Source organism: Myxocyprinus asiaticus, chromosome 12 (assembly GCF_019703515.2).
Source record: "Myxocyprinus asiaticus isolate MX2 ecotype Aquarium Trade chromosome 12, UBuf_Myxa_2, whole genome shotgun sequence".
Classification (NCBI taxonomy): domain Eukaryota; kingdom Metazoa; phylum Chordata; class Actinopteri; order Cypriniformes; family Catostomidae; genus Myxocyprinus; species Myxocyprinus asiaticus.
In genome coordinates, this window is record NC_059355.1 from 47,908,289 (window position 1) to 47,921,229 (window position 12,941).

The window sequence follows — 12,941 nt, forward strand, 5'->3', positions numbered from 1 at the left end:
CCCGCTCCAGACTCTAAGCTCATGCGGGTTGCCAGAATGTTTTAAAGGATTTCTGGGCTTTAAGCTGTGTCCATCTTCCAAAGGCATCTCCAATATTTATACTTGTTTTACTACGCCTCTGGTCATGTGGTTTTTAGACGGATGGCGAGGCTTTTTAGGTCAGGTGGAATCTGTTATCTCTGATCCAGTTCGTTTGCTGGCTCCCATGGCTGCAGCACGCAGTGTTGTTTGCCTGCAAACTTGTTCAAATCTGGCAACCCAGTGGTGTCGAAATACTATTGGTGAGTGGGCAGTGGGCGGGATCACACAGGCCAAAACATAAACAGAAATTCCGGCCCAGATTGGAAACTTCAAATTAGAATATACTGGCTGTAGCATTGTTATCGGAGAAGCCAGTACTTCAACTTAGCATGTTTCCTAATTCTCTAATGACATATGGTCATTTTATGATTTAGTACAGTAAAAATATTACATATAGCACATTTAAGTGATTCATAAACTTATTAAATTATGTAAACCTCCAACCAGGAGTAAAGGTTTGGATGACATCAATATCTCATGTTTTGTGTGACAGACTTCAGTCCTTTAGACATATATGTTGATGTTGACGTACTTTCGTTTACATTTACGAGAAAGATCATTATGTAAAAAACGCACTTCTTTGCGGCTCCTCAGCATGAAACCAATCTAAGTGCGCTGTCAGTTACGAGAGACAGGTTTAGAAATAGGTTTGAACATCAACCATAACAAGATAACATTTCAAATCATAGCTGCTTATTGGGATCAATAAAGGTAAACCTCATATAATGCGACTGTGCATTACTTTACGGAGAGCTTGTGACCTACTAGTTAAGTCTTGCCTTAAGAAATGGTGGTGCAGCTAAAGTAATCACTGACTTAGTTACAAACTAACTAGTAGTTACTAAGCCCTTAGTTTTAATGTTATGTCCCAATTTAAGACAGACCTTATGCACAGCTGGTGCAACCCTAACCTTTTTAGTATTTTATGCCCTTGTTAAACACTTCTCAAGTTCTTGAGACATTAAGGGTTTACGGTTTGTGACCTCTGTGCATTTAAATCGACAAGGGCTAGTGAGTGTAAATGAGTGTGTGTTTCCTCTTCAACCTTGAGCCCCTGGACAGGACTGGCGTTCTCCATTTGAGATACACCCATGGTGCTAAATATTGGTTCTTCTGTCAGAGAAAATCATCTCTTTCTTCTGTTTGACCTTTATTCTCAAATCTTTCTGAGGTTCTGTAACACTTACGTGGAACATGCTGTGACTACAACCATCCTGATTGGACTTAACATTGTTTTGTCTCTGAGAGGCAAATGTGATTTGGAAATGTACAGTATCGCTAATTGTTCACCCTGTGGCGTAAGATTGAGGCATGGGCCTGCAATGCCGAAAAGTAATTAGACTGCTCACATATTTCAGTACTCTCCATGCTTTTGTTTTGCTCATTCTGTGTCTCCGGGCTGCCAAGTCAAGCTTATTCTTTCAGCGTGTGTGTAACCAGAGCATTTGAATATCCCCAAAGGAAGGTCGCAATCGGAGTCAGCCGTATTTACCCAAGCTGTGTTTTTTCGTCAACATCAGCAGAAAGTGAAATAAAAGAATGAACTATGTGGGCATACTAGTGACTCCTGGGACCTAATCCTCATGAACAATACCATGCGAAAAAGGGGCAGCCTGAAAAACACTTAAGATCTCTTAACCATTTTCAGACGCTTAGACAGCCACACTGGGCTGCTCGTTGCTGACCACAAGCATTTTTGCTGACCAGTCCTAATTATCTAATCCTTTCAAATGGGATTTTATATAATGTAAAAAATGTATTTGTCGGTTCGTGAACATTAGAGGAAAGGAAACCATAATGAGAGTTACAGTTGCTGTTGTCTTCATTAGTTGCAGAGGAAAGTAAGCATGAGGCTTACGGGGTTCTCACATTTTTGGGGTGAGTGTGTCTACAAGGGAGCAGTTTTAAATAAAGTGAGTGATGTTGTTGTGAATGGGGTGGATTGTTTCAAGTAAAATTGATGAGAGTATTTTCTAAGAATAATTAGCTTAATCTCTATGTCCACAGAATAATGATGATGGTTGCTAATATCTTTCTCTCAGCCTCTTTCTCTTTCTTTCTTTCTCTCAGTAATTGCATAGTGTGGGGCCTCGTGGCAGGGCCCGGTAGGAGCCGGCACCATTGCGTCCAACAAGTGGAGTGCAAACGGCAGCCCAGAGCAGGGGCTGGAGGATGGGGGTGATGAGCTGGACAAGGCCATGGACGGAGACGCCGAGGGCGTATGGAGCCCAGACATCGAGCAGAGCTTTCAGGAGGCACTGGCGATCTACCCACCCTGCGGCCGGCGTAAAATCATCCTCTCGGATGAGGGAAAGATGTATGGTAAGTTAGCTTGAGTGTACTGGACTGCATGCTGCTACAGAGTTTGAAACATGCATTACGTCATGTCCTAATGAGTTGTGATGTAATAACAATCAAGTGATAAATCTCTTCTACGTTAAGGTGCTTTTACATTTACGGGTTATTAGTATTCCAATTGTATCAGGTGACGGATCACGTGATCTTTACTGTCTGCACACCCATTGTTAGTCGGCACAGTACTTTCTAGAAGTCCACAGTGCTAAAAGTGCCCGAAGTTGAAGAAACACCCATTTTTCACTTTGATCACTTGAGATCATCAACCGCCAAGTGTTTAAGATTCTCTGCAATGCATGTTTGTGATGGAGATGTTTTTGTGTGGCTGCAAGACAAGTGTTTTTTAGATGGGATGGGTGATGGAAGGGGCGAGGACATAAAGGGATGGAAACCGGAGAAAAGCTAAGAGAGGGAGATATTATACTGATGGAGAGTGATTGTGATCCACTCGAGTATCCTCTGGGAATCGTCACTTAGCACATGATGTCTTGCATACAAGTAGCTGAATCCATGCACACATGCGCCGATCACTCATTCATAAACCTTTACACGAAGTGTCTCATGTACCACTGCTCTCTTGCGTAATCTCATATTCAGTAAAGCTCAAGGTCTAGAAACAGTTCAATAGCAGCCGTCAAAGGCTTCTTATGTAGGTGACCAATTTTATTTGATAAAAGGAGCTTCTCGTTCCCTTGTGTCTTCTGATGGCAAAATGAAATAGGAAGGATCTTGAAGCATGTGCACATGTACTTACACACTCACCCATCTTTAAAAACACACATACATGCACGGTTTAGCCAGCAGTTGTGTTTTTGAGAACTCAGAACAGAATATAAAACAGGCCTGAACTTGTCGTAGAGTTACGCGGGGGACTACGAGCCAAGCAGCCAACAGGTTTCTCAAGAACATATCTCTCTTTTTGTGTTTCACGCTCTGCACCGGCTTGCTACCCCCTCCTCTCTTTTTGTCTTTTCAACTTCCCTGTTTGCCCTAAGACTCAAACTGGTTTATTTATCATCTTCGATAATTAGCAACTTGTTTCCAGTCGTGCGAAGATTGCAGTTTATTTTCCTTTTTCCCTCCCTCTCACCCAGTTGAAAAAGTGGCAAAACCAGCTTCGTTTGTCTTGCTCAATCAAGGTTTGTTCCCCCACAATGTCTTGCTCTCACCCTTCCTCCTCGGGTTTTCTTTTTCTCTCTTTTTTTAAATATTTTTTTTTTACTTTCTAGTTCTTCTCCTAAATGAGGTAGGTCTACCTGAAGGCAGAGAACTTTAATGACTCCAGGTGTGAAGAAGTATCTCCAGTTTTGTGTTATACTCTCATTAGATTAAACAACATCAGGACAGGAATTTGTCGAAGGCCCGAAACATACTCTATATGCAAGAATGCAAATGCTTCTAGCTGCACAAGCTCCATTTAATGTTTTGTATTCAGAAATGTCTCTGAATGCAATATGTAATGTAATGCAATGCAGGTATGAATTGCATTGATTTTTTTTTTTTACATTTTTTTTTTTTTTATAAATAAATAAATTATACTTGAATATTCTGTTGTTCATTATTTTGTTTTAAAAATCGGAACAATGAAAAATCAGCTAAATTTCTTGTGTTTTTGCTCATGGGTGTAAAATTAGCATAAAAATTAAATTTTAAACAGAATTGTAAAAAAATAAAAATAAATAGCAAACGTCTCAATTTCTCTCATTTTGCGCATGGATATAAAATGAGTATACAGCTTTGTTAAATGCAAATGCTTCAAGTTATGCAAGCTTGTTGCATTCTCAGTGTTTGTCCTTTGGCCAGTATAGTGGGCGGTCTGTGCACGTTGCATTTGTTTTGTTTTTTTTAAATTGGAAAAAAAATATATTATGCTTTGAAATCTCGTTTTTTTTTTAATTATTATTTAAAAAGAAATAAGCAAAAACTAGAAAATGGCTTGGTTTTTTTCTGTCAAATATTTGAAATCTGCTGCACTTTATACTCTGGGAGAGCAGAGTTATAAAAACTCATTATTTCCTTGTCCATTGTGAATATTCACTGTAGCTTTGTATGAAGCGCACAGAGGTCACTGCCAGACCAAGCAACGTCCTATTGGTCAATGATGTAAACTCCAGTGTCAAAGTTAACCAAATTGTAACTTAATTGGAAATTCACTGAGGGAAATTCTTCGCCACTGGAAGTCCCATCAGGCTTATTCCAAGCGAGTGTATTTCGCCAACAGAGTTTTGCCGTGCAAAGGTAAATGTGACCACGCTTTAATTATTGTTTTTAATTTTCGAAACCAAAAACTAATGAACGAATCGTGCATGGCCCGTGGGCGTTACCGTAAACTGTCTTCTATGGATGGTTTTCTCTTTCAGGTAAACTTCTGTCATAGAGCAGCAGTTAAAAGACAATATAACCAGTTAGGGTTAGTTCAAGCATAGCTAGCAACCTGAATAATACCATGTCCATTTTATTGGCACAGTTGATTGAAGTCAGCTCTATCACCCCCTCAGTACTGAGGTTGTTACCACCACAGACTATGCTCTTGCAATGCATTGGCCAAACATTTGCGTACAGTTGCAGTACACAACCAGTGTAAGACCAACAGAAAATCAATTTATCTTTGCTATACTGTCTGAGCTGACTAAACATTCAGTGAGAGGATAGTGTTTTGAAAGTGAGTCGCTACTTGATTGCAAAATTATCAAATCTGGTTGGTACGAGCAACATGTCTCTCTTTCAGATGTGTCTTGGTAACGGCAGATGGATGGCCTAGTTTGGCTGGATTGGGAGGGACCAGGTGTTTGGCATTGTTTCCCTCTTACTCTGTCTACTCTCCTTTCCTCTCCTGAGAGAAACGGACATGACAAAACTGCTGGTTTGAATTAGCCAGCCCAGCCTAGAGATGTAAACCAGACTTGGAGAAGGCATGGCACGCGGACAGGAAGAGTCCTGAACACAGCCCAGTGTTGGTGGAGAAAAGTGGAAACCTTCCCTTTACAGAACACAATGCTAAACCTCAATATCTGCCCAACTGTCCCCTGAGGATTGCTATTGTTGTCTCGTGTGAATGTCAAATTCATTCTGAGGTTCAATTTAATTTAGGGTGCTGCCTTAGAAGGTAGCTGCTTATATAGACAGCGAGGCAGCTCACTAGATTTGGGAACAGAGCCTGAGTTTTCAGCTTTGTCTGAAGTTACTTCATCCAGGCGTTACCCTCCCCTCGCTGACTATGTAGTTGGAAGGACACTCCACTGCTCTGTACTACAGACATTGGGACTGGCTGATAAACAAATACCGGAATAATGACATTGTTGATGGGGCATTGTTGGCATTTTCTGCAAGTTTATGCTTGTGTCTAGTATATTAATATCTAAGGCATGTTGCGCACTATTTTTTTGAGGGATTCCCTTGACCAAATCTTCAAACGTCATGGCCATATGATGTTCTTGATTCCATTTTTATTTCTGCCGCATGTTTGATGGATAATGTAATGCAGATTTGGTGGTTAAAACTTATTAATAAACCTATTTTGTCAGACTTTGACATTAAGGAATGACTGTCGTGATTTGAAAGTTTTGCAATTATTTTTGCAACATAACCAGCTTGTTATGTCGTTTACACTTTTGCTCTACCAGCTGACCGGTGAGCTGCCAGGAAAGCGCGTGTTGGCCTTATGGAGTGCCTGCTTTTTCCTGCAACTGTAAACACCTTCTCCATTTACATGCAGTCATCTGAGGGTTCATTGGCAGGGCCCAAGCTCTGCCACTGAAGAAGCCCACTCACGAGGAGGATGACGTCAACACTCATAATACCACCACTGACGTGAGGCCTTGGGAACGCCGACTGCTTTGGCCCTGTTAACACCGTCTGGATGAGGCCTGAAAAGGCCGCAGTGTAATGTGAATTGCAGAGCCACCACTTTTTTAATTCCACCAACATTGGAAATAAGTGTTACACCGACACTGCATTGAGTTATTATGCTTGTTTTATAGGGGCTGGATTTAAATTAATTTTAATTTTGTTGGCATACAAAACTGTCATACCTCAAGCAGGGAAATCCTCCAAGAGCATTAAGGCCAAAGTATACTTCGGTTTTCCGCATGCTGCACCTGGTATTTCTAGACATGTGGAAAGTCCGCGTCAGTGCGCATTTACTGCGAATGCATCTGCTGTCGAATGCACTAATGAATGCAAAGCAGTCGTAGTGTGCATATGTCGAGCGCGTTCATATGGGCTCACTTTCAAAAAAGTATATTTGGAAGGCCGGGCACTCGATTGTGTGCGAGGTGGAACGACAGGTGGAAAAACAAAGTGTACTCTAGCCTCAAGTATTCTTTTGTTTTTGTTGTTGATTGGAGTTGAGGTGAACTTAAGTTTTCTAGACTCTCTTCATCTCCTCGGCCATTTACATTCTAAATTTACATTTATGCATTTGGCATTTATGTATTTTGTCTGAAGCGACTTAGAGTGCATTCAAGGTATACATTTTATCAGTTTATGTTTCCTGGGAATGGAACCCATGATTTTGTTGTTGCTAGCACTATGCTTTACCAGTTGAGCTACAGGAACCCTGTACACCTCACTGACAACTGTACGTGTCGTGCACAAAATTACAAGCCAACTTCAATTTATGAGATTTCCTACAACTATTGACGCAGTCCTACTGAGCCAAAACAGTCTTCCTTAATCTCCCCTTCTCAGCATCTTGGCTTTGCTCAGTGATTTACTACCCAGTTGAATGGCAGAAATGCCGTCTGTCTGGTTTCATAGCTGTTCAAGATAATTTCCACCTCTGAGAGATTTTTTTCCAACTGTGTTTCAACATTCAACTTGCAGCATGCCCTGCACCTTCAGGATAGAGTAGAGCCAAGCGTCATTCACTGCCCTGAAAAGAGATGGTGTGGGTTCATCCTACTTGATAGTGCCCTCCTTAGGTGTCAATTCTGCTCAGCAGTATGTTTATCGTGGATAATAGTTTAAGCAGAGTATAAAAAGCATTTGAAGGGCATGCGAGTTTGTCAGATAAGTTGACTCTGATGTGGCCACAAGGAAAGGTCTCCAAGCTTTGGCATGTTGTCTGTTTTCATGGAGGTTTGATTCGTCCCCCATTGAGCTCTTGAAATTAATCAAAAGCAGAGGAAGAGAAACCACAGGCATTATTGTTCTCGTCTTTGTTCTAAAGGAAATGTAATATTGAACCGACTTCACTTTAATCCCTTACAGCCTCTTTCAGCTTTCGTAGGTAAATCTTCTGAAACTGTAAGCACTGTCTTTCTGTGGCGCTTTGAAAATTTATCTTTGTTTTGAGCGACCCGCATAAAACCCACCCCAACAATGTGACTCAACCAGTGCCGTAAGTTGGGGGCGAGACTATCTCTTTGTTTGACCAACGGCAGACGGAAGGCTTATTCAGAAAGCTGGGAGAACGACTCGATCGCGTCTTTCACAGTGTGTTATGGGAGTGGCAGTTCGTTGTGGAGCTTGTTTGCTGTGACTCTCTGATTGGTGGATCTTGCTCTTCAGGATTCACGGATATTGTAGTCCTTCACCAGGAATTCCGCTATTAAAAATGAAGTTGAAATTACACGGACTGATGGCTTCAACAAAACATGGCTTCAGCATCGAATAACAACCTCAGAGCTCACGGTAGGTCTGTCTTTAAAGGTTTTTATGTTATTGTTAAAAATAAATTAGTCTATGGAGAAACACAATCGATTTTTATTTCCGGAACCAGACTGTTATGCTTCATAGTATCATACCAGCAACCTTCCGGTTACCACTCCCTAGATTTAACCACTACACCACATTGCCCTTAGAGGGGGTCCTGAGTAGACATGTGCTCCTGAACTGGAGAACCATGGATATTCATGCACAGTGAGCACACGTGTCTCCCACTTGCGGACGTGGTCTAAGAGCAAAGGTTGAGAAGAAACTTGAAGAGGGAATGAGAGTTGGAGATATTGGACACAAGGGGGTCCGTGTTATTCTTTGCCACTTGCAGGACAGTCCGCGACAGGTGTGGGTGTCCGTTGGGGAGGACAGAGTGAGCTTCAGCTGCCAGTTGTTGGCAGAAACAGCAAAGCCCTTTGTCTTTCTGTCTCTTTCTCTTGTCATTCTCTCCCCCTCTCACTCTCTCAATGCGTGCTCCAGGCTGTTGCCCTCATCAAAGCAGGTTGTGTGGGGCAGATGTCACAGGCACAGTGGAATGCAAGGAATGCGGAGGCAGAGAGAGAGAGAGGGTGTGACTGGGAAAGGGTGCTGTGCAGACACAAAACTCAACTCTGTTTAGTCGTCTCTACTCTGACTCAAAATTGCAAACACATTTGTAATGGTGCTGATCATAAAGTAGGTGAATTTTATGAAGAAATGGCTGGGAAATAATTAGGGCTGCAACAAAAATTGTAAAAACAAAAACTTTTATTTCCCTTGATATTTTAATTGTGATTAATGTTGATTCATTATGTGGGGGCCTATGCATGTCATGTTCCTTATATAGATAACACAGCAAAACTGTGCTTAAAAGGCAGACTTTACATTGACCCTCTTGGCAGCATGTAAAACAAACTGTTATTCCAGTACTGAATAAATTATACAGGGAAAGCGATCAACGGACATGATTGTACTCAAAAGCATGCTGTAAAAATGCTATAATGGACATTTGTCCCAACTAGTTAAGTGTGGCAGCTGTAATTGTAATCTCCATTATTAATTAGATTGATTTATGCTCTAGTAAAACTCCCAGAGCAATAGAAAATATATATATATATATTTTGCATAAAAGAAAATGAAACCTACAGTACTTTATGGACCATTAAAATGATTCACATTTTCAAAATTCTTCTCACATTTTTCTTTGATAAAGAGGAAACTCTTCTAGTAATTGAAGATTCGCCTACTTTTAAACACTATAAAGCAAACAGAAGTGTGTGTGTGTGTGTATGTGTGTGTATATATATATATATATATATATATATATATATATATATATATATATAGTTTTGCTCAAAAGTTTGCATACCCTTGGAGAATCGGTAATATATGTACCATTTTTAAAGAAAACATGAGTGAACAGGCAAAACACATTTCTTTAATTTCTTATGGGATTCATATTCAACTGTAGGTTATAACAGAATGGCACAATCATAAAACAAAACATGGCAACAAAGAAAAAAATGAAATGACCCCTGTACAAAAGTCTGCATACCCTTAGTTCTTAATACTGTGTATTGCCCCCTTTAGCATCAATGACAGTGTGCAGTCTTTTGTAATAGTTGTCTATGAGGCCCCAAATTCTTGCAGGTGGTACAGCTGCCCATTCGTCTTGGCAAAATGCCTCCAGGTCATGCAAAGTCTTTGGTCGTCTTGCATGAACCGCACGTTTGAGATCTCCCCAGAGTGGCTCGATGATATTAAGGTCAGGAGACTGTGATGCCACTCCAGAACCATCACCTTTTTCTGCTGTAACCACTGGAGGGTCAACTTGGCCTTGTGCTTAGGGTCATTGTCGTGTTGGAAAGTCCAAGAGCGTCCCATGCGCAGCTTTCATGCAGAAGAATGCAAATTGTCTGCCAGTATTTTCTGATAACATGCTGCATTCATCTTGCCATCAATTTTCACAAGATTCCCCATGCCTTTAGAGCTCACACCCCCCCAAAACATCAGTGAGCCACCACCATGCTTCACAGTGGGGATGGTATTCTTTTCACTATAGGCCTTGTTGACCCCTCTCCAAACATAGCGCTTATGGTTGTGACCATAAAGCTCTATTTTGGTCTCGTCTCTCCAAATTACAATGTGCCAGAAGCTGTGAGGCGTGTCGATGTGTTGTCGGGCATATTGTAACCGGGCTTTTTTGTGGCATTGGCACAGTAAAGGCTTCTTTCTGGCAGCTCGACCATGCAGCTCATTTTTGTTCAAGTATCGTCGTATTGTGCTCCTTGAAACAACCACACTGTCTTTTTCCAGAGCAGCCTGTATTTCTCCTGAGGTTACCTGTGGGTTTTTCTTTGTATTCTTCAATTCTCAAAACAATTCTTCTGGCTGTTGTGGCTGAAATCTTTCTTGGTCTACCTGACCTTGGCTTGGTATCAAGAGATGCCCGAATTTTCCACTTCTTAATAAGTGATTGAACAGTACTGACTGGCATTTCCAAGGTTTTGGATATCTTTTTATATCCTTTTCCATCTTTATAAAGTTCCATTACCTTGTTACGCAAGTCCTTTAACAGTTCTTTTCTGCTCCCCATGGCTCAGTATCTAGCCTGCTCAGTGCATCCACCTGAGCGCTAACAAACTCATTGACTATTTATACACAGACACTAATTGCAATTTAAAAAGCCACAGGTGTGGGAAATTAACCTTTAATTGCCATTTGAACCTGTGTGTGTCACTTTGTGTGTCTGTAACAAGGCCAAACATTCAAGGGTGTTTAAATTTTTGATCAGGGCCATTTGGGTGATTTCTGTTATCATTATGATTTAAAAAGGAGCCAAACGACTATGTGATGATACATAAATGGCTCCATATTATCACTGTCCTCAAATAAAAGACAGGTTTTGTTTTGCATGATCAGTCATATTTTCAAAATCAGTGCCAAAATTTCACAATTTCTGCCAGGGTATGCAAAATTGAGCACAACTGTGTGTGTGTATGATATATAGATATATATATAAACTTTTTTTATTTCTTTTTTGGAGCAGGTGTCTTTGTGTTAAAATCTGGTTTTATTGTTGAACAAAGACTGACCTGCTTGTATAACCTTCAGAAAGAGAGCAAGAGAAGCGGACATGCTCTTAGTCATTTGACTAACATTTGCTCATGTAACATGTCTCCTCTACTGCCATCTAACGGTACATCACAATAGAGTCACTAATGTGGTATTACAGACTACACATACTGTATTTAGACCACAGGAGCCACCAGTCAATGTGCAATATATCACAAGAGATTAGAAGAATAACAGACAAATGGACCTAAAACTAATTTCCAATTGCTTAGGCCTAAATATTTTGGACCATTTGAAAATATGCATTGGAATAAATATTTGTTCACCACTGAAACTAATTATGTGTAGAATCTGTGAAGCATAGGCTATTATGTAATTTTGCAGCATTTGTATATGTATTGCAACAAGACTTATCCTTATTAAAGGTTTTACAGTAACACTTTACAATAAGGTTCCATATGTTAACATTAGTGCAATAGGTATTATGAACTAACAATGAACAATATATCTTTTACAGCATGTATTAATCTGTTAATGTTAGTTATTAAAAATACAATCGTTCTTGTTAGTTCATAGCGTATTAACTAATGTTAACATATAACTTTTGACTTTAAAAATGTATTATGTTGAAATTAACTTAAACCAAGATTAATAAAGTCTGTAAAATTGTTCATTGTTAGTTCATGTTAATTAATGTTAAACCTTATTGTAAAGTCTTACCAGTTTTACTGATATAATATTACTTAAAAATACAAACTTTATGGCAGAGTAGTTGTTTTAAAAATGGTTCAATTGTAAATGTTACTTCACAGTGTTTGCGAGAAAATCTAACAAAGATGTTGACAACTGTACATCAGTAGTTTTCTTTTTGTGGTAACCCATCTCGTCATGTCTGTAGGTGTTGTTTAGAGTTGCGTGCACATTTGAACTTATTGCTCTCTTTTGTTGCCACCTTTTGTTCATTATAATTTATAGAAAAGTTTTAAACGCATCCTTTCTGTTTTCTTCTCAGGTCGAAATGAGCTTATTGCTAGATACATCAAACTGAGGACAGGCAAAACCCGCACAAGAAAACAGGTATTTGATTTGACGTCTGTGTAACTTGCACTTTATTTATTATTTTATTTATTCCGGAAGTAAAAATCAATTGTTTCGCCATAGACTAAATGCTAATTACACAAAATGTTTTGTTTGCATAATAATTATGGGGTTTAGTAAATTTAAATGTTTGATATGGACAATTAATAAAATTAAAATAGTGATATGTCCTAGTGTGATTTAATTAAATAAATACAGTCTGCATGTGCTGCGTGCTTTACATGTGAATGTCTGAAGCCACTTATGCACTGAAAACACAAACTGATCAAAGCAACACATTTATTGATCACCACGCGCTGTGCTTGTTGTAGTAGATGACAGAAGAAAGCACACATTTACTGTAAAGCACGCAGTGCCTACAGACTATACTGTATATTTCTATAATTAAATCGTAGCATTTTGCATTTTAATAATCACATTTGGCCATATAACCAACCTCTTAACCGGAAGTGTGAAACTACTGTCAAAAACACAGAACAGAAAATCTTTCACGTCAAAATAAAAGCCTGATGGGAGAATTGAAGAAATCACGACAGAACTATTTAACTAATGCATAGTACAATCATTGTAGTATTTAGTGTAATAATAATAATAATAATTTAAGCAATGTCTCGCAAGCAAGAGTGCTGTTGTACTGAATACAAGTTTTTTTTTTATTTATTTTTTTTTATTTGGAATGCCCAATTCCCAATGTG

General features: G+C 39.5%; 1 protein-coding gene across 5 annotated transcripts in view; it reads left to right on the top strand.

The window, feature by feature from the left end:
- Window positions 1-12,941, top strand: part of tead3b (TEA domain family member 3 b) — a 59,350-nt gene that overhangs the window by 23,630 nt on the left and 22,779 nt on the right. For 4 of the 5 annotated variants that reach the window (XM_051711975.1, XM_051711977.1, XM_051711976.1 and 1 more), the window contains exons 3-4: window positions 2,152-2,403; window positions 12,161-12,225. In XM_051711975.1, the coding sequence (XP_051567935.1) occupies window positions 2,280-2,403; window positions 12,161-12,225 (189 nt within the window). In that variant the 5' untranslated portion in view covers window positions 2,152-2,279. Of the gene's footprint in view, window positions 1-2,151; window positions 2,404-12,160; window positions 12,226-12,941 lie in introns of those variants that run through there. The other variant, XM_051711979.1, reaches the window with a different exon arrangement.